Below are 20632 nucleotides of genomic sequence, written 5' to 3' on the forward strand. Positions count from 1 at the left end.
GTCCAGAGACGAATTTGGCAACAGTGCGCCGGACGGCCCGGGCCGGCGATTTCCGAGTCGTTAAAACTTTTTTACTTATTGTTATTGCTCTGTGTATCACGTATGCGTAGCACGAACAATAGAGGACCTATCCTCACTTTCTTTGTCTCTGACTGGTTAAGCATAGTTAGGGTATATGTAGTGACCTGTGTATTACACTGGTATACTTTATGATTTTTTTTATCGCTCATTGGTCGATTTCTGTGGGCGATGATTTTGAACCCTCGTGTAGAGATCGCTGTTAAGTGGATATAATCCTGGTCGAAAACCATTGATTGGCTCAAATAAACAAATTCTCAACCAAACGTTACATCCCAGTCGAATGACCAACGATTGTCATCGTCAGCAATGATTTGACTCCCGTGATGGGCATGCTTACTACAAACCACCATGAACGCCGCAGCGTTCGCTGTCGGTGTTGGTATGGGCCCATTTATCGTGCGCCCGTCCATACTGTCACCATTGTTCGATGTTCCCGGGCCGCCATGACACCCAAGCCACCGCTAATTCAAACCAAATCCATCACCCACATATCACACTGTTCCTCCCTGTCTGGCCGCATTCCAGCGAATTTGGTTCTGCCATTCAACAGAACGAGCCTCGTCGCCGTCAAATTGACTGCTGTTGCCGCCCTGAAGAGACTTGCTCCTTGACCAATAACGTCTGGCTCAAGCTGCATGCTCAACGAGCGCCAGATGGCTTTGAATACGTCCCCCACGTTTACTCCCCCAGCAGACGAAGCGTGCGCAACGATTACCCACGGCAATCCTGGCACCAGAATCGTTAACGACGGCAACCCCGGCGTTGTCGCCTTGTCGTGCCAGATTCCTGGCCGGAATCCTCGTCGTTCGTCACGAGACTCCCCTCGGAAGGCAGCGAAGTCGACGTCGGCAACGCGGCCGCCCGATCTTAGCATTGGATGGAGGATGACGGAGGCAATACCGTCGACCTGAGGAGGGAGAGGAATTGGGCAGAGTGAAGGTCGTGGCGGTGGTGTCAGCGACGTGTCGTCATCAACTATGACCGGTGTCCAAATACTCCCCGGAGTGCCGTTTACGCGTATTGTCGTCGGAGGCTGGGAATGGTGGTGCGGTACCGGGATCGAGGGCTCGAAGTTATGGAAGCAGGCTAACGAGGCTGTGGGTGGGTCAGAGGGGTGCAGGGATTGTGAACTCGTTGGGGAAAGTTGTGGCCATTGAAGGAAGGACTGTTCATTCATGAAGACGCCCCTGACTAATACCGGCTCTTCATAGACATTGCTTGGATGACTTCGACAAGGCTTCGAGGCAGCACTGAGCATGTTAACGAGGATTATTCAGTGAAGACCTACTGTCATTTGAGCCAGGCGAGGGTTGTGTTGGACGAATGAATATGCCACGTTTCAAATTCTCAGCGGAAACGTCCAAGGTTCAGTGTGAGTGTTAAGCAAGATCGGATAGTGCTATGTGGCTTTATGTACATACGCAGAGGTATATTTTCAGCCCTTCTATGTAACATGCCATCTCCGCAGACATCACCCACGCTGTCTTGCTGGCTACAGCTCTCCGGGTCGGCACCGCAACCGTAGATAGTCGGTCTTTCCTGTTGATCAGGACTCGCCAAATGGTTCCTGAGTGTGATGACTGCATGCCTGAAACGATCTTGATAATACTTATGTTCGTTCTGAACTCCAAGGTTGGCTCGTACTTAGGCTTCATTATATTCGATTACTTTGCTGGTACCACCGAAATCCGCCACCAGTGGCGCAAGCACTTACATAGTAGTACATAACCTCCGCTGTCCTTCATTGTCAAGACGGGAACTTCTCTCCGCGGGACCGCAACTCCGAGCCTAATACAAGCCGATCTCCAAAAGGAACAGCATCATATCAGGATATCGTGCATTCCCGAGCAACCCGCTTGAATGACCACGACACCTCCGAGATCGCCTTGAATCACCGGTGGGCCCCGTCGGGCTAGTCGGGCCTTACTCACTGTTCAAGCCTGAGCGCGCCGAGCACTGGCACCACTTCGTGGCCATGGGATCGATCCCGGTCAGAGCTATGGGTTGACCCTGAATCGCTAAGCTGTCAAGCACCGTCAAATGCGACAGAGTCGGATAGACGTCACTTGAAGTTGCAATCCGACAACCGGATCCCGAGCGGGCCGCCGGATCGGTAACTACCCGCCAGTCAACTTTGACTCTTGATGTATCTAGCGATTGCTTTTTCTTGTACGGACCACCACATTTCTATTCCTTTTTTTTTTGGTCGACCCCATTAAAATCTACGCTTGCAACTTCAGTGAATACCTATAATCAGTACTTATTTTGCCCTTCCACTTGCTGTAGATAACGTTATAAAATTACAGAAGCTGGGATACCTTTGAAATTTCGGAAAGTACTATACGGAACGTGAACAGCTAGCAGATAAGATGCAGATTAGCAGAACGATCCACTGGGCGCGAAAGACGATGTTGATGGAATTGATCCATTGACATGGCTTGCGATCATGATCCGAACTAATCCGACCATCGATCATTCTGAAACTTCACTTGACACTTGTCGCGGCCGATGATGCTGCCCCCTCTTCCGACCATCCTCCAGCTCTTGCGCATACATGCAGACCCACCGGCCGACCTTGGCGGTCCGTTCTCGGCGACAGACGTTGCTGCACTGTCTGCCCTCGGGAAAGGCGACCGACAACTTGCGTACAGAATTTACGCTGACGAGGCAGAGCGCAATGCGGCGGAAGAGGCGCAAAGTCAATTGAGAGCGCAGTATCGTGCTTACAGAGCACTGTTTGCGCCTGTGCAGAAGCTCCCGGTCGAAATTCTCCAGGAAATTTTCCGGATTTGTGCACGGGCCCTGCTCCCCATCGGGTATGGGAGTCACATGGATGTCCGCCACATCATCCAGCAACGACCGTTGCGGGTGCTGTCTCATGTGTGTGGCTTCTGGCGCAGAATTGTCTATGCAAGCCCGGCGCTCTGGAGCACAATCGGCGTCTCCGGCTGGGCGGTCCGCGCCCCCGACCCCGCCTATCCGACTCGCAGTCTTGACGCGGCTAAGGCGTACCAACGTGTCTTGTCGTCGCTGGAGCACGCCAAAACCGCGCCTCTCGACATAACGATTCACCGCTCAACCCACCGCGCGATCGGCCTGTTTGCTACCTGGGTCCCCGAATGGCGGAGCGTCAATATGACCTTTATCCAGCCAGAAGACCTCGAATATCTCGCAACCATCACCGGTAATCGCCTCGACTCGCTCGTAACTTTCCGTCTGGCCTCATTTCTGGCGCCGCCCTCGTTTCCAGATAACTGCCTCCGATTCCTTGTTGAGGCTAAAAGCTTGCGGCACCTCTCCCTCACTGGGACTTTCATAGGCTTTGTGCCTGCAGAAGTGCTCCGACGGCTCCACTCTCTCAAATGCCGCACCAATCCGGAAACTTTGGACGCCAGCGTCGCTGTGATGTCGAAAATTCCCTCTGAGACTAGTTACGATCTCGCGGTCTATTGCGGTGTTGGCACCGGAGAGCACCTTCCTGCTCGTCTACCAGAGACCACATCCTACATCTTGCGCTTCTCGCTGCTAGCAGGTAATCATAACGGACCGCAAGCCACAGATGCTATTAAAGAAATCATCACAACATTGACCTTGCCCAGCGTCCAGTATCTCCAATTTGGCGCGGCGGAGACCAGCCCCCATACCGCGGGCCATGTCTGGCTTGGGCCTGACGACGAGAACGTAGATGGGCCGCCACAGTACACTCTCCCATTTCCGTGGCTCCATGACCAAGTCCTTGCTTTCTTCCGCCGCTCCTCCTGCAACACCCATCTCACCGACCTGGATCTCAGCGCCGCAAATATTCCCCTCGACGATCTCAAAGAGTGTCTCGCCCTCCTTGATGTCCTGGAGACGCTCGCAATCGCTGAGCACCCAACCTATCCGTACCCTCATCGCCTCATCACTGACGCCTTCTTCCGCGCGCTTGTCGTGGGACCCACGCCGCTGGTTCCGCGCCTGAGCAGCATCTCGATCCACTCTATCCTCGCTTTCGACGACCGCGCCCTGCTCGCATTTCTCCAGTCACGCGTGGCATCTCCTGCACGTGCAGATCCGAACGGGCCGTTCCACTGCCACATCTACTCGCTGCCCGGGTACTGGCGCAGGCTGGGGCACGTGCGCGCTGCAGCGGGTGTCGTCGACCAAATCGCAATCCTGCGGAAAGAAAACGGGCTCAGATTGTCCTGGACACAGCTTTCTGGGCGCGATCTCCGTGAGGACGTGGAAGAAGACGAGTGGAATGAACTTGATCGATTCTGGAGGTAAGTAAATGCGTCTCTGTTTCTCTCGAGGTTCGTATGCTGATGCTACCCACAGCGGGCCCTTTGAATTGGAAGGATGACGCGGTATCGGACAATGATGGCTCCCCGAAGTAGCATGCACATACAGAAGATGTTCGGAAGTTCACTTGTATGATTTGCCCAGGCCGGGTACGCTTTGATCGCGCAAACTTGAGCTTGCGATCAGCAACGGACGAACAGAAATATCAAAGAAATACGAGTCTGCGCCTGCCTCAGCTTGCGAGCTTTCCGATCTTGTGATTCTTGTCGACACTAGTGACAGGTGTCATGCGAGACAGCGCAGATTTCGGCAGATTCGACAGTCAAAGATGTTGTGCAGCGTTCAAGCCTATTCTTATTCCTGCATCGGAATTCTGGAGAATTACCGGCACTCGCTGAGATGTGCAGACAAATGTGGCCTCGACGGCGAGTTGTGCTTTAATCGCCGGTTGATTACCGGGTCGTCCCGGAGACATCGTGGCTGGCCAGTGGCTATGGCGTGTTCAAGAACACCGAGAATGCAATCACACATAAGCTACTTACTCAGACGGCTGGCTCAAACGATCTCGACGACTGCTGAGTTGCCTATATATTTAAGACTGCCGCAAACCCTCGAACCAACGCTACCGTTGGACACTCTGCATCGGCCCTTCGCCATTCTGCGAGGACTAGCCTCACGAGCCACGCTGCAGTTTCCAATTAGTCGCACTCATAACAAGCCACATCCATGAACGAATATGCGCACCAGCCTGAGAGCGACACCCATGTCCCCAATCAAGCACTCAGCTCCGAGTCGGAGCTAGTCACCTCCCGAGCGCGCACAAGCGTACTATATCAGTGGACAGCGGCTCCCCAACATCTAGCCACCAGTCCTCTGTGTCCATCGATCTCACCTTACGCCACTGGAATATCCGCGTCATCAACCTTGAATACTTTCAAATCAACGGAACGCGACCCGGCCATCATGATGCCAAACATTGCCGGTGACATCACCCCTCTGACAGGTCCAAGTTCCCCGCCAACGCCACCACCCCCGCCACCAGCCCTCCGGCCCGTCCCACTTCCCGCTCAAGTGCCTGGAATAGCGGCGGTCTCGCTCCACCCCGCGCTCAGAGCCGGCGGCCGAGTGTCACAAATCGACTTTGCAGAATTCCGCACGGAGACGTGTGACGAGCGCCGGAAATTCCGGGCCGACGCCGGCGTCTGGGGTGAAAGGGCGACAACGCCTGGTTTGCCGTCGCTGACGATTGTTGTGCCAGGAGTGCCCTGGGTGGTCGTCGCGCATGCTTCCATAGACGGAGAAGTCGGCGTCGGGGATGTATTCAGAGCCATTGCGAGGTTGCTGGACAGTCAGCTTGGGCCGCAGTCACTTTCGGGTGGCGGTACGCTAATGGCGCCTTGCGGGCGCGCAAGCGATGGAGGGATCACATTAGCGAAGAGAATAGCTCTTCTTCACGGCAGAACGAGATTTGTGGGACTGCGGCCAGACAGTGGGGAACTGCGGTGTGACATGTGGGTGGTGGATTTGGTGTAAACCAGCAGGGAGGCTCGGGTGGCGGAACAATGGCGATAGCATGGACGAAGGCATTGTGCACCCAACGGCACTGTAGCGCCCATGTGGTTCGCGGTAAACATGGACCGGAGTATGCGGATCAGGTAAGATTACGATCATCGATCGGATCGACACAGTGATCCGTTGAGTGGCCACAAAGTCCAAGTCTGACTGTGGCACAGGAAAGAAGAGGAGAGAAATATTTAAATCGGCGCTTGCGGAAAGGCGTGTCGGCCAACTAAGTATTTCCTCCATTTCCTTTTCAGAAGCCGCCGATAGGTAATTGGTAAAACGACGGTCGGCGGCTGCCGGCCTGCCGGTGCTCACGGATTTTGATGTTATTTATTGCAACACACAAAGGTGGCGTTGCCAGTGTGTGGGTTGGCAAAGAGCTTCTCTGTGATTGTGGCTAAAGTTGTCCTGCATTGGCGACCACAATGGCCCGATCTCGGTCCGTGTGGCGGCCCCCACGCTAGCGAGGCGCTTGCCAGGCTGCGAAGACAGTCAAGCGGGATATTCGGGAACACCTTTTCCCAGTATAGACCCCCGCCTTGCCGAAGCAGAGGGGACAAGATTCAAAATATTGTTCTTTCGCCACTGGAGACGGTCGGACAGCTGTCATGTGGGGTTCTTCCCTCCCGCCGTGGCACGAGCTGGACTTGGAGATTTCGTTTTGCCTCCCCCCGACCCCGCGGCCAAGTACCACATGTGTTATCGGGCTAGGCGAAATCGCGATAAAGCGTCTGGTTTGATTATTTTGCAATGTGCGAAGGAACAAAATGCATAACAACAAAAGGTGCAATTCAAAGAGCCGACGGATTCTCGTATGGCAGGAGATTAGGGTCGGCGAGCCTGGGTGGATGCCGAAAGCTGTGGTGGTGTGTGACAGCGTGTATTCGGTCTCGGCAATTGGGTATTACAGGAGGTAGTGACGGCACGTTAGGCGATGGTGGTCGGGCTGGAAATATACCTCCGCTTGTACTTAAGCCACACATTGCACGACTCAAGCCTCCCCCCCCCAACTTTACCCACTGGCAGGCTACTTCCCCACTCGCCCTTCTCCTGTCAAGAAACGCAGCGATCCTTAGCAACACCTCCCACACCGCAACCGCTCACGCTTTAATGCTCGTGGGTCATTCGTCGTGAATATCATCATCATCGCCCTGACTATGTTCTTCCAAGCTCATTCCACATCACCTAGGCAGCGTCTTCGAAGAAGAAGAAGAGCCAAACAAGAACGATAATTTCCTCGTGAACGGCACATGGCTGCAGTCCATACCAGCAATAACCGTCTCCCAGCCTTCACAACCCTACAACGCGCCGATAACCTTGTCATCATCGCCAGCCTTGCAATTCTCCCAGCCCCTTGTCCCGCCACAAGGCCCGCACCACAATCGCGTCCAGGCCCCGACAACAACCATACCGCTAGCCCGCGCTCATGTTTGGACACCGACAATAGTCGATGACGAGATGTCGCTGACAAATTCACCACCGCCACGGCCAACACTTCGCCCAATTCCTCTTCCTCCGCAAGTCGAGGGTATTGAGACTGTAATACTCCATCCCATGCTGAGAGCGGGTGGGCGAGTCGCCAATGTCGACTTTGCTGCCTTCCGCGTCGAATCTCACGACGAAAGGCGGGGATTCCGGCCAGGAATCTGGCGCGACAAGGCGACAACGCCTGGTTTACCGTCGTTGACGGTAATAATACCAGAGCTGCCATGGGTAGTTGTCGTGCATGCATCAACGGGTGGGGATGTCCATGTCGGGGATGTATTCAGGGCCATTTGGACCTCTTTGAGCATGCGACTCGAGCCAGAGCTCATCCAAACAAGCGCCCTCTTCAGTAGACCAATGACAGTGAGGTCTACAGCGACGAGGCTCGTTCTGCTGAATGGCAGAACGAGATTCGCTGGATTGCGACCAGAGAAGGGGCAAGGGTGCGATACGTGGATATTGGATTTAGTTTAACTTGAAACCCATGAGGACGTGTCCATTGGTGGTGAGGGTACCACACGCATCGCATCGATATCCATGTTTCCCTTGGTGGTGGTGGTTTATGGTGGACGTTGATAGTCAAGGAGAGTCCGGAACAACGATTCAATTGATCCGAATTTCTCTTGCTTGGAAGAAACCTTGAAGTTCGGCGCCGCCTCCTCCGCCTCAAAAGCCATGAAGTCAATACACGAATCCACAGGTCGCTATGTTGCCAGTAGCGGCGACATCGGAACCGCGACTCCCTGCTGAACTCGAACGCAAAGTTTTCAGGTTGGCAGCAGAGTCAGATTGACAAGCCTCTTCTACTTGTTACGCAACGCGTGCGTGTCTGGTACGCCCTTACCATTACCATTACCGGTACCAGCTATCCTCTCATTACCAACACCAGGGTCTAACCACTACCGTTTCATGTCGTCAGAATCAACCGCGCTTTCAAACGCGCTTGCAAACCCGGCCATCTGCTCCACAGTCCGATACCTCTCTCTAGAAGACCCCCATATTAATAGCCCGCATCGTCCGCCAACGTATCCTCGTCGTTGAGGTCGCCATAAGCAGCTTCGACTTCAACATCCTTCAAGAGTTTGTGCTCGTAAACCTATGCGCTTCCACAGCCATTCCCGCCCTCCCTTCTCTCACCCACCTCCGTCTCAAACTCATCTACACCCTCTTCCTCGGCTCTCCAGCCCTCCAACAACGACTTCTAGACAACTGCCCCCATCTGAAACTCCTCCTACTGGTCATCCCCATTGACGATATGCGTGCTCTCTGCGCATCCGACCCTCGGACGGGTATCATGTTTATTGTCGATAAACGACGCCACAACAGGTTCTGGGGAGACTGGGAATACTCAGCTCGTGGAGCTGGTGATGACTAGGATTTGGCCAACGATTTCATCCAGAGAAAGCGAGCCGGTTTTGTCGAACGTGAGTGTGCTGCATATAGTTGAATCAAGAAACAGCAGATAAATGGTGGATTCTCGTCAAATGACTACCAACTTCATTCAAGTCGTTATCAGTCCAAGTGTTACTTGTACAAAATTTCATTTCAATGCTTGTGCTACTGCGATCTTGTGCTACAACATGCTTAAAAAGTAAGCGATAATGGCTATCTGTGCGTGAAAAAGCTGTGACTGTACGTGTGAGGGTCTACGAATACTGCTTGATACGTGTCGTTGTTCTGTTGTTCTTGTAAATATACTTTCTCTAAAGCGTTCATCTAGTCAGGACAGGTCCGCTTGCTTGCTGCGATTGGTGGTGGTGTTGGCCCTCGATCCTCTTCTTGCCACCGAACCCATCGGTTTCCTGTGGGTTCTCGCCTTCATCGAAGGAAGGAAGGAACGGTGTCGTCGGACTAAAACCCGAGGAGCGCGATGAGGAGTAGGTCAAAGCTGGGGACACCAACGCAGGAGAAGATTGGGCTTGCTCGACATCGTTTGGAAACACAATCTGCTGGCCACGTCCGTAAAGAGGGTTGGTGTTGTTGTTGCTGTTGACATTGGTGTTGATATGCGGTGCGACGCGAATGTGATTAGCTTTAGTCGTCGCATGGTTGTTGTGGGTGCTGTTGTTGCTGCTGGAACTGGATTCGTGAAGTTGCTGTTGTGAATGCGAATGCTGGTAGGAATGATTCTGGTTTGAAGGAAGCGACGATTGCCGATGACGGGGAACAAATTCATTGTGATGCTGAGCGCGCAAATGAGAGGGCGCGGAATGAGCGTGATGAGAAAAAGAGGAGTTGGTGTTACGAGGCATGCGAGCTGTGCTATTGTTGTTGTTGTTGTTGTTGTTGTTGTTGTTGTGAAGGGAATGGTTTCTGTCTCCACGTTGAGCATGGAAGTCTTCCTCGTTCATCGATGATTCTGGTGCGTCAAACACTGGACTGAGAGGTTGGCCATGGCGGAAAGAGAGCGTAGATGCTTGTGTGCGATAACCACGAACACCCATTCCAATGTTTGCGTCACCACTACCCTCGACAGGATGCAAGCGGCCATCGTTGAGATCTAAAGGCGGTGGTCGGCGTTTCAAAGACGCGTTGGAGAACGGCGGAAGGGACTCGGACCGAGCACGCAAAATGAACTCCTCAGTTGGAGTATATCCACCAAGTTGTGCGTGAGCTCCACCGCTTCCAATCCCAAGTCCTTGTTGTCCGCGAGGGACGAACGGACGAACATTTGACACAGGAACACCCGAGATGTGGTGATAGTCTGCCTGGGCTTGAAGAGACTCGAGCAAGGAAGCCATAGCCGGGTTGATGCGTTGAGTTTGGGCGGGGGAGCCATCGTAGTATGACGGGATTTGCTGTTGTGGATAGCGAGGAGGAACACGAGCGTGATCAAGCGCATCAAACTGCCGCGAATGCGGGACGGCGGGGTATTCAGCGTATTGAAAAGGAACACGTGTTGCTGGCTCAGAGACATCGTTGCCTCTATAACCACCGTTCGAGTTGCGATTGAGGTCATTGCCGCGAAGGTTCAACAACGTCGCCTGCGCGATACTAAGTTGACTGGATCCTCCTTCGCCTTCGCGCGTCAACCGCTCTTGGCGCTGCACAAAATGTAAGAATCGAAAAAGTATTGAAAAGATGCGAGTTGAATAAAACCACTGACCCGAAGCTCCCTTTGTTCCGTCGTATCCGCAAAACGCACCGAGATACGACTACCCGGGTCATTCCACCCACGGACCATTCTTCCATGCAAACGCTCGATAATTTCTTCTGCAGCAGAGCGCGTCTCGAGGCTCAAGGAAAAGTCAATAGAGCTTGTAACTAGACATGAAATGAACTGACCGAACGAAAGCAATAATCCGTGGTGGGTTACTAAGACGTGTCTGGAAGAATCGGCTGCTGCGAATGGAATAAGGAGAGACGAGCGCGGCCAGAGTCACTTCATCAATGCTTAACGGAAGCCTATTTCGAGAGTTAGATCGTTTCTCGGGTCAAAAAAGCGCCACTGACCCCTCGATGTATAAGTTCGTGCTGCTCTTGTCCGAAAGCCGTTCCATGCGAGCTTTGAAGGTCGAGTCCCCGCTAGTACTACCCTCTTCCTGCTCCCAGCCATGAAGTGACGAGTTGCCGTCTCGTGAGGAAGCTGACGCTGAGGTGACTTGAGAGGCAGGTGCATTACGTGTGTGGGCATAGATCGTGCCGGGAATCTTATGAACTTGCTGTGGAGACATCAGCATCGAATATGGAGAGGGAGAGAACGGGGAGGATAACATCGAGAGAGAGAGAGAATGAATAGATTAAAAACAACTTGAAAGGTCTCGACCAGCGAATAGCTTGCGAACACGTAGCGGGAGAAGGGAACTATGCAAATAGGAAGTAAAATTACTCACCTTGGAGAACGTCGGATGCAAGTTTCTGTATCGTCTCAATGAATTAATACAGCGCTCCGCAGAGGCAATAGTATCGAACCTTAAAAGAGAATCAGGACAACAGACAAACAAAGGGAGGACGACAAACAGGACGAATCCATAGCCAGTTTCTGTGTCCCCTACGTGGCGCGTAAAGCTCCGGACACTCCGCACCGTGCCAAACGGGACTGCCAGCTGGAACAACTGGTCTTCGGGAAAGTTAGGAGGAAGTCCGTTGATATACACATTCGGCGTCTTCTCAACTGGTTCGGGCAGATGTGGTGCAAACGACGGAGACGACTGTGGCTGGTCGGTTGGCGAAACACGAGGTGGAGAAATTGGCAATGGGGTAGTCGTTGCAGGATCCACTGAAGCAGCCTTTGATGTGAGGGTACTAGCGAATTCTGGCGTGGTGCGAGCGGAGGATACGGGAGATGCAGGAAGTGGAGGCAGCGAAGAGTCAAGCGAACGACGAGAACTTGTGTCTGCAGCGATTTCGCCTGGCTCGAGGTCTGGTGCGTTTGAGCCAACGAGACGAAGAGTGATAGGGAAAGACAAACCGGTCGAAGTAACATCAAGCTGGTTCACATCCATCGCGTCCAACGCTTCGACGATCTTGCCAACTTTAATCTCATGTACAGAGGGATCAAACGTCGCTTTGCCTTTTTCTAGTGGCGACAGCGAGACATCGTCAACCAAAGTAGCGGTGGAAGAAGATGGAACGAGAGGAGAGTCAACGGAAGGAAACCAAGCAGGGGACGACACGGATGTGGGAATGGTTGGGAGCTGTGCTTGTACTGCTATATCAGCGCTGTCGACGGGCGGCGGCGTTGGAGGTGCGCAAGAAGAGCGAGACATGATGAGCTCGAGGGACGAAGAACGAAAGAGTTTGGCGAAGCGTCGAGAAGGCGAGGGGAGTAATAGCTATAATTATGCAGTTGAGTGTAGTGGTGGGGGGCGAAGGAAACCCGCCCAATGGAGAGCCACCCACCCAATTAAATAATTCGAGTCCCCCAGCCTCGTGATATCAGCTAGGCTAAATCGCTAGCGAGAAGCTTCGCTGTCGCGTTAGAATTTGTCTCCCGTAAAATCGGTCCGATTGGCCGCTTGGAACAAGGAGATCGTGAAAAAGCGCGTCTCAAACGTCGTAAACACTCGGCGAGGTAAATAAACGCGTCCAAACAGTAGTGGTGGAATGGTGGTCGAGAAAGAACAAGATGAAACGTGACGCCGGATAGTCACGCACGATCTGATGGGTCGCGATTTCTTGATATCTTTGCTTTCGGGCTGTTTCCATGCTTTCGCTCTGTTTCCAAAAAAATTGAACTACAGTTGAAGGATATGTAGTCTTGTCATAGGCACCTGAGTCTGCAAAGCGAGGTGGGGTATTTTTTTCTCGTTGAGTGGTTGGGCTTCTGAACTTCTTGCTAGCCTCATGCGGGACGTCAAAGAAGGCGGCAGCTTAGATTGTCCACTTCGATATTTGTCTCATTGTGGCCTGCTTCCATCTCTCAATCGAGCCTTTTGTGTTCCTACGGCTTGCTCTTCTTGAAAACACCGCTCCTCAATGTCCGTTTCGTCTTCTGCCCAAGCCAAGTGACTCGCAAGAGAGCTTAAGGCATCTTCATGCATTGCTGATTAGTATTTGCTTGAAGAGTCTCTGCGTCAGGCAGGTGGTTCATTCACCCGCAAACGGCCGACAACAACTGAAGGTGATAGTCCCCAGTTCAAGCGACGCGGGAGAAGGGAAAATAGAGAAATGGAGATGATCCGCCTCTAGTCCTGATCGATTCCTTGCATCACATCGAATTGGGGGGAAAGTTCCGATGCCCGAGATGCCCACTGGTCGTCATTATCAGATTTTATTTGACGCTACAAACGATAAACCAAAGGGTGAGCATACTTGCGGAAATTTTAACGATCAAGCAAAGAGCGGCATTGCCATTTTCTAATCGTACCCGCCTGTCGAAAGAGAAGGGGGAAGCGCATCCTTCCCCTTGCCACAGGTAACATTGATGTCATCCGTCAACTCCAATTCGACTGTTGACCCGCTGGTGAACACATCCCACTCAAGATAGCAGTTCGACTTATACGCCTTTCCGTTGACTTTTACGCTCTGTCACTTGCATTAGCCTTTTGCAGCGTAAACGCTCCAAACATTGCGAACCTTAACGAAGACTGTACCGCCGGTACCATCCGACGGATTGCCCACAAAGTTCGTGACTTTGATAGTCGTAGTCTTTTTGAGGAGTGGGTTGGTGAAGGAAATCGAGGGGAAGTATGGTGACGACAGAAGGATTTGTTTAGTCGCCGGTAGGGGGTACATGCCGGCTAAGTAGAAAAACACATAGCTGGCCATTGCCCCAGAGTCTGCGATATCATTGGAGGGGCAAATAAAGGAAAGAAAGAGACTCACCATCATTCCCTGGCAATCCGTTCAACGAGGTATTAAATGCCGCTGAGATGACCTGTCGCGAGCGTTGGGTACTGAGACCCGGCGCATTTGCGTAGTGGTACATGAACGGAATCTGTTGTGACGGTTCATTGGTTGAGTCGAAATAGCTCTGATTGAAGATCCAGTTGAGTCGCTCGATAAACAGCTCATTTCCTCCTTGCAGCGCGATGAGGTTTGCTGTGTCTTGCGGAACGTATTGAGAATACTAAAAAGACTGAGTTCAGATATTTGTATGGTTACACCACAAACACATACGACGATAGGTGAACTCTCATAAAAGCCGTCTCTTCGGATGGCATTGAGGAAACATGTCGCTTGAGCAGGGTCGTGAACACTGCAATGGCGTGGATCGGTAAAGTTCCATGTTCCATTCGCAAATTTGGGCTGGAAGAAGCCTGAGACGCTGCCATTGAAGAAACCGGGGACATCCAGGGAGACGTTAGCATTCCAGGAGTTGTGGTAATTCTGTGCGCGGCCAGCATACTGACCAATACTTTCAGTGATAACGACGACATCTCCGATGAAGTTCAATGACCTTCTTAGCATCCGCTTTCTTGCCAAGGGTTTTGGCTACTTGAGAAATCGCAAAGTCATCGAAGGCATACTGAAAGATTGATGGGTGTAGGCGACAGAAACCATGGAGTCATACCTCAATTGCACGGGAAACTTGCTTTGTATTTGCTCCACCAGGATAAGTCGTATCTGGTGTGGATAATTTACGCTCAACACCATCTGCGCTTCAAGACACATGCCTGAAGGTATATATCCTTGTCGAGCCATTAGATGAGTCAACGAATAGCATCAAGAAAACACACCTTTCGTCTTCCAAACGTCCGCTTGGCGTCCTTGCAAATTCCAATTCGGTGGTGTGTTCTCCGCATCGGCCAGTAGAGCATTATATAGATCCGTAGCGGATACACCCAGAGAAGCAGCTTGTTTTGAGTATCTAGATAGATTGAGAGTTGTTGAAGGCAGACAGCAACATTAGACTTACTTGACGAAGAATTCACCAAGAATCGGGTCTCCGTCTAAATCTAAGTATCAGGCTCCGCCAGCAATTGGTGTGCGAGTTACGCACGACTACCGCCTTGGATAAATCTGTTCAAGGCTAAACCGATGAACTCATTGAAGAAGATGAGGCACTGACTGTTGTTGCCCAGCCTCTCGACCCTCTGGGAGCCATCCCTCATGCTTTTGTATGTCAATCATGCCGCGGACAATACGAGCGAAGTTTTCAGGGTCGTGAAGGGACATCTACAAGTTCTGAATATAAAATAGATCAGGAAACGGGCGCATACTAGGGGGAAGAGCGTGCGATATGTGTCCCCTGGTCCAATTTTTAGTGGTGATACTATCTTGAAGAAAAATGCTTACAGTTACAGTAGAACGCGTCGTAGTACGGCTCTGCAGACTTCCACTTAGCATTTTCACCAGTATCTAATGAAACGCTCAATGTACAGCAGAAAAGCATATCAAGAATACTCACAGTCTCCTGGAACAATATGCGTCCGATAGAGCGACGAATACAACATCGTGACTGTGTCTTTGTCGACCCCGGTGCTGTCCACTTGTACTCTTCCAAGAATGTCGCGCCATTGGTGCTCAGAATTAGCCAACACCTGCGCGAAGTCGAACTGGGGGATTTCCTCCTCTGCATTTTCGCATGCTTGGGCGGTCGACACGAACGAGATGCCCACGCGAGCAAGGATAGTGCTCGTTCCTGAGGGGTTTTTGGGGAATGACATCAGACCACCGTGTTCAGACCCCAGGCCTGCATACGATTGTAAGGCAAGTAGGAAAACTAAAATGGACTTACTATAGTAATGCTGGAGTAAATCCACGCCATTCTTGTCGGGATAGTTGATTTTGTACGGCCCCCACTCCGTGGGTCCGTCGAACGAATACCCTTCGCCCCGGAAGTCAACGCATGCGTATGCATCGTAGCGAGCAAAGCCGAAAGACGTCGCAAAATTCGCGCTAGCTAAACATGTCGTCATCAGTGCCAACTGAGAGCAGGAGCATTAAAAACACACACCCTGCATACGGCCGGACATGGGATCTATGGTGAGCTCAGGCAGGATCCCGCTAACCTGACCATCGTTGGTGATGTCGAGGAGGATTCGGGGAGTGGTAGAGTTGGCGGGGAATGTGTAGCGATGGAGGGCAGTGCGTCGTGTTGCGGTAAGCTCTACACGGACACCGGTTGACAAATTGGTGGAGAAATATCCAGGAGACGCAAAGTCGTCGGGAGACCCTGGGAGGAAAAATTGAGAAAGACGCGAACGCGGGTTACGCTGTCACGCACCATCTGGAAGTATGTTTCGTAATGTCTTCCTCGCTGCGATGGTCGTCAAGCATTGCTCAAAAGCAGAACATTGAGGAACAGGGAACAGCTTGAAGTTCGACAGAGGAACTGCCTTGGAAAGTCCTATTAGCCGCCAACGAAGAAGAACATATTCCTAGTCAACTCACTCCTCCGGTCCCAGACTGATGCAATTGCGAGAATCCGGTTACATTGAACTGGGGTCGAGCATCATAGCCAGCGAACTAAACGGTGCAGTTAGATTCCCAATGCTATCCTTTGCAAAGAGGACTACACACGTTATTCCCATCAGTGTCCATCCCGACCTTGACCATCCCGTGCGGAACAGTTGCTCCTGCAAACACATTCTCAGCCCCGTTCACAGAACCAGAGTAACAAACCCACCGGGGAAGGTATTTCCCCCGTTAATTGTCCCGATGAAGAGATTAACATGTTGAAGTGGGTCGAAATCTACGCTCGTCGCAGCAGAGACGAGCTGCACGAAGGCGAGTAGGATAGTTGGCGGTATACTGGCCCTCATCGTGACGAAACAACACGCGCCACGCGACCATCGAAGCCTAGAAGAAGCTCCTTATATCTCACCGTAAACTCAGTGACGGCGCATCAGAGGCGGACGCCGCGGCCCGGACGCCAGATAACCACTTCACCCTCCAATGGCAGGTAGCGCGTTCTTCTGCACATATAGCCGTTGGTCCTGCGTTGATTCATGACCTTTTAAGCCTCTCTGGCACAAAAAAACTCCCCAAATACTTCAGAAGGTCTCCATGTGGTTCGCGGTCACAAGACACAGGATTCGAACGTTTCAGACAGCGAACTCCGAGTCGACGTCATGATCGGAGAAGGAGCGCCAAAACATACGTATTACCAAGCCAATGTATCGAGCTGCCAGCAAACTACCATTATTCTAAATGTCTAGCAAAGGTGTCTCTAAAGGATCATTTTCGAACGAGAACATGTTTAGGCAAACCTCTGAATAACTGAGAAGATGGCGTCCAATCTGCAGCGTTCGGACAGATGACCTCACACAAATTCGGGAAATGGTCAAAGGAGAGCGTTGTGATTTTATCGTCTGTGTCGCCGTTAGGTGGTCCAGGGACGTGATGTAAGTGAGGGACTTACCGAAAGCATCCAAGTGCAGAGTTTCAACTTTTTGCCCGCATCGCTGCAGTAACTCGTGGAGTACAGGATTCCAAGAGCGCTGTAGATGAAGTGTATTGACGTAGCTGAGATCGAGGACTGGCGCTGGACCAGATGAAAGCGCAAATAACAACGGGATTATTCCAGGGGAGTGGTCAAGCTGAAGTGTCCGGATGCGGGCATGTCCATTTCCTTGCCACGAAACGGTGGGGAGATCGCGATTGAGGGTGGAAGAGGGCGAGAATGGATACGGGTTGCATAAGCCAAGACTAAGGCTGCTCAGTTCCTCTCTGACTGCCCTGAGTATAGTGGAGAACGACGAGGGAGTTAACAGGTAGCCACCGTATACGGTCGGCGCAAATCGCAGTTCGAGGTGTTGAAGAGAGGGAATGGCGACAAGGTCCTGAACGGGCTTGACTATATCCGAGAGATGGGGAATGTTCTTCAGGCGCAGTGTAAGCACATTGGACCATGGGACGCCTGCGAGTGCGGCTATGACCTGTGGCGAACTCGTATGAATATCCAGTCGCTGCACTCGCGAAATGAGGAAACCAGTATTTGGTGAGGTGAGCAAGACGGAGGAAAGTGTTCGAAAGCGCTTTAAACGCGCCTTGAGCTCGTCAATCCGTTCTACCTCAAACGCGCCGCAGTCAATTGGGTCCACAGGTGCGTGAATCGTGTGGAATATGAGTGACTGTGCACGCGAAGTGAAGGCGCGACAAGCGAGAGCACAAGCTCGGAGAGAGCAAGGCGAGTCATGGAGGCAGTCGATAATACGGTCCCAAAGCTCCTGGACCGGCAGAGCTGAAAGGGACATGGGGGGGGGATGATGTCCGATGAAGCAGCGGCTTTTGAATGTTAACGTTGTCCATAACGTCCGTCGGCCGTAGTTGCTTACCCAACATGAGGCTGAGATAACAAATTGAAAAGATACGCGATGCTGTCGACAACTGTGGCTTACTTAGGCAAAACCATTTCGTAGCACTCCGAGTCGAGGACTTTTCAGAGTCTTGATTCCGGGAGGTTGGATGCTGCCCTTGAGCAAAAGCAGAGCTATGGTAGAGTAAATTCGTGCCCGCTCGATAGTAAGCCGTGGCGCGTCAGCTCGCGATGTCGTGGCAGGCGTGTTGCTGCAGGCTGATAGGCGAAGTCGGGTGGACATCGTACGACTCTACTCTGAGTAGCCTCTTTGCATCGGAGTTGGAACGGACCGTTTGCAGATTGGCTACAGACTCCGGCATCTCTGAGCAACTTGAAGCAAGCTCGATGCAAGCGAAAGACGTGCACGTGCCGGCTGCAGCGTCACGCGACATCAAGGGATGTTGATGCGGCTCTTTCTGCTACGACCAAGTAATGTAGAAGGACGACAATAATTTGGGATATACGTGCGGAACGCCGTACTATCTCGCTTGCATGTGCGCGGGACGCGTTCAAAACATTCAACGTCCTTCTCCTCCCACTGAAACTCGACCAATCTGGAAAGCACTGTCAAAGAATCGGCGTCCCGCACCTTTATTCGGCGCTGCAGCTCACTAATTGCAGCTATAAAAGCGCTCCCTCCACGATTACCACCGTATCCAAACAACTTGAACTTCTTTGTCCTCTCCTTGTACTGTGCACAGTTTTCATTCTCTCTCTACCCGGGCTGATATGATTTATTCTTTAGTTGCTCAACTTTGAACTTCCAAGTCGAATTCAATCATGCACGCAAGCCTCTCAGCTCTCATTTTGGCCTTTGGTGCCCTCGCCTCAGTCGACGCCGCTGTGATCGTGGGCCGCGCAAACGGTAACACCACTGTCGTCGCTCGGGACGGCGCGGGCAGCTCTTGCTTTTCCTGGGCAATTGTCGCCAACACCGCCGACGTCACCGCCGTTTGCACCGACGAAACGGGCGCCAGCCACAACACCCGTGTGTCTCTCGGAAAGTGTCTGGGAAACACCAACGGCCAATTGCAGTGCGGGTAAGCTCTCTTCAGTCCATGCTGGCCAGGGTTTATCTGCTCCTCAGCTCCGGTGCGGGCTCCACCTGCACGTTCTCCAGCCCTGTTCAAACCGGATCAAATGTTCTCATTAATGCTCACTGCACTACGAGCAACGGAGGAACGCGGGAGAATGATGGATTCAACTTGAGCAAGTGTTCACACTCGTGGAAAGATCCAACACTGATTGATAGTCAGATAACTGCTTTTCCAACTCCAACGGCGTATTGACATGCTAAATCAGCGACGTAATGGGAAATTTCTAAAGTCAATTGGCTGATGTTCTCCCACCGTCGAAATTTGTTGTTTATATAAGTAGATCTTGCAAATGGACAACAAACGTTCCAACCATATCATTGAGTTAATTATTATCCAATAAATACAAAAGAGGATCCAGGACCAAAAAAGAGCACAAAATTAGTTACAGAACAGATTCGATTGAAAGCCTGAGGCCGTGTTGATATTCCCGTGTATCACAGTATCCGAACGTTGCGTGTGGTGCTCAAGTGACCGTAACGGTAATAGAAGAGACCTCGTAAGTCAACTGGGTACCATCCTATTCAGGGATCATAATCAGTCAAATGAACCAGATAAACTGCAGCGTCACGTACAGAGCTATAAGTGGGGTGGACAATGCTGATCTGCCCAGTGCCGGTCACCGCGCCGGAGGGGATAGTGACCGTAATGTCCTGATAGACCGTGCGGGCCGGGCCAGGGCCGGTGAGATGGAAAACGGGGTTGTAGGTGCTATCGTAGAGGACGGTGCCGATGTTGTTGAGCGGGGAGATGCAGCCGAGACGGCAGGCGGTGAATGCGACGACGGCCGCGTTCTGGATAGAGCCAGTAGTCGGGGTGGTCTGTGAAAGCGAAAGTAAGCACCATTCCGATGAGCAGACACCGAAAGACCAACCCCAGTAACGCGGACGACGACACTCGAGCCGCGAGCGACGCTCGCACCTGCGACGGGCGAGATAATGGACATCGCGGTCTGCGCAAAGGCAGTCGCAGCGAGGGAAGCAGTCCAGAGGAGGGTAGCGGTGAATTTCATCTTGTAGGTGGGTTTCGCTGTGAGAGTGGCTTCTGGGGAGAAGATGGAGAACCAGGTCGGTGGCCTGCATGGCTTTTATACCCAAAAATACCATCATTTCGTCTTGGAAAGCCTGCATTCCGCTATACCAGGTCCAGGAACCCTTCATCCCCGAAAATGGTACTAGCAGTCCGTCTCACCATGTGATACGTGGGACCGAGACTGCGAAAATCCTTGGCGAAACACACAGAGCGGACTTTGAGCGAGGTCAGCATGAATATTTTCTCGTAGAATGAATAATCCATTACTTAGCTGCAACATTCCAGGGCGGCTACCGCACATCATGTAAACCCACGGTTCACTGATCGACACTCGACGTGGGTGCAATGTAACCCAGTATGGTCAATTTTGGGGTCTAAGTAGGCGTCGCAAGAAGAGATGCACGCCCAA

The 20632-nt window shown here is 52.1% G+C and overlaps 5 protein-coding genes across 5 annotated transcripts; 1 reads left to right on the plus strand and 4 right to left on the minus strand.

Annotated features, from left to right (window-relative positions):
• Positions 1-2583: 2583 nt before the first annotated feature.
• MIND_01350700 (F-box domain-containing protein) lies at positions 2584-4423 on the plus strand (the record flags this gene model as incomplete). Its single annotated transcript, XM_037369942.1, has 2 exons — positions 2584-4343; positions 4399-4423. Exons 1-2 carry the CDS (start codon positions 2590-2592, stop codon positions 4421-4423), a joined length of 1779 nt encoding a protein of 592 aa, XP_037213498.1. The 5' UTR covers positions 2584-2589.
• A 4699-nt stretch (positions 4424-9122) lies between these two features.
• MIND_01350900 (uncharacterized protein) lies at positions 9123-12119 on the minus strand (the record flags this gene model as incomplete). Its single annotated transcript, XM_037369943.1, has 7 exons — positions 9123-10454; positions 10517-10646; positions 10696-10815; positions 10864-11072; positions 11244-11322; positions 11371-11773; positions 11822-12119. The coding sequence occupies 7 exons, from the start codon at positions 12117-12119 to the stop codon at positions 9123-9125; spliced, it is 2571 nt and encodes an 856-aa protein (XP_037213499.1).
• A 1090-nt stretch (positions 12120-13209) lies between these two features.
• Positions 13210-16559, minus strand: MIND_01351000 (Glycoside hydrolase family 92 protein; the record flags this gene model as incomplete). The annotated part of the gene is made up of 19 exons (XM_037369944.1): positions 13210-13377; positions 13429-13631; positions 13678-13921; positions 13972-14199; positions 14252-14320; positions 14366-14448; positions 14532-14662; positions 14711-14744; positions 14795-14814; positions 14864-14970; positions 15015-15043; positions 15091-15153; positions 15203-15487; positions 15533-15697; positions 15752-15970; positions 16022-16133; positions 16189-16263; positions 16318-16373; positions 16424-16559. The coding sequence occupies 19 exons, from the start codon at positions 16557-16559 to the stop codon at positions 13210-13212; spliced, it is 2427 nt and encodes an 808-aa protein (XP_037213500.1).
• Positions 16560-16974: 415 nt separating this feature from the next.
• On the minus strand, positions 16975-17993 carry MIND_01351100 (uncharacterized protein; the record flags this gene model as incomplete). The annotated part of the gene is made up of 2 exons (XM_037369945.1): positions 16975-17108; positions 17159-17993. The coding sequence occupies 2 exons, from the start codon at positions 17991-17993 to the stop codon at positions 16975-16977; spliced, it is 969 nt and encodes a 322-aa protein (XP_037213501.1).
• A 1664-nt stretch (positions 17994-19657) lies between these two features.
• MIND_01351200 (uncharacterized protein) lies at positions 19658-20203 on the minus strand (the record flags this gene model as incomplete). The annotated part of the gene is made up of 3 exons (XM_037369946.1): positions 19658-19711; positions 19767-20012; positions 20066-20203. The coding sequence occupies 3 exons, from the start codon at positions 20201-20203 to the stop codon at positions 19658-19660; spliced, it is 438 nt and encodes a 145-aa protein (XP_037213502.1).
• Positions 20204-20632: the final 429 nt, after the last annotated feature.

The sequence above is a fragment of the Mycena indigotica genome, assembly GCF_014461135.1.
Source record: "Mycena indigotica strain 171206Taipei chromosome Unknown Mind.scaff0016, whole genome shotgun sequence".
Taxonomy (NCBI): domain Eukaryota; kingdom Fungi; phylum Basidiomycota; class Agaricomycetes; order Agaricales; family Mycenaceae; genus Mycena; species Mycena indigotica.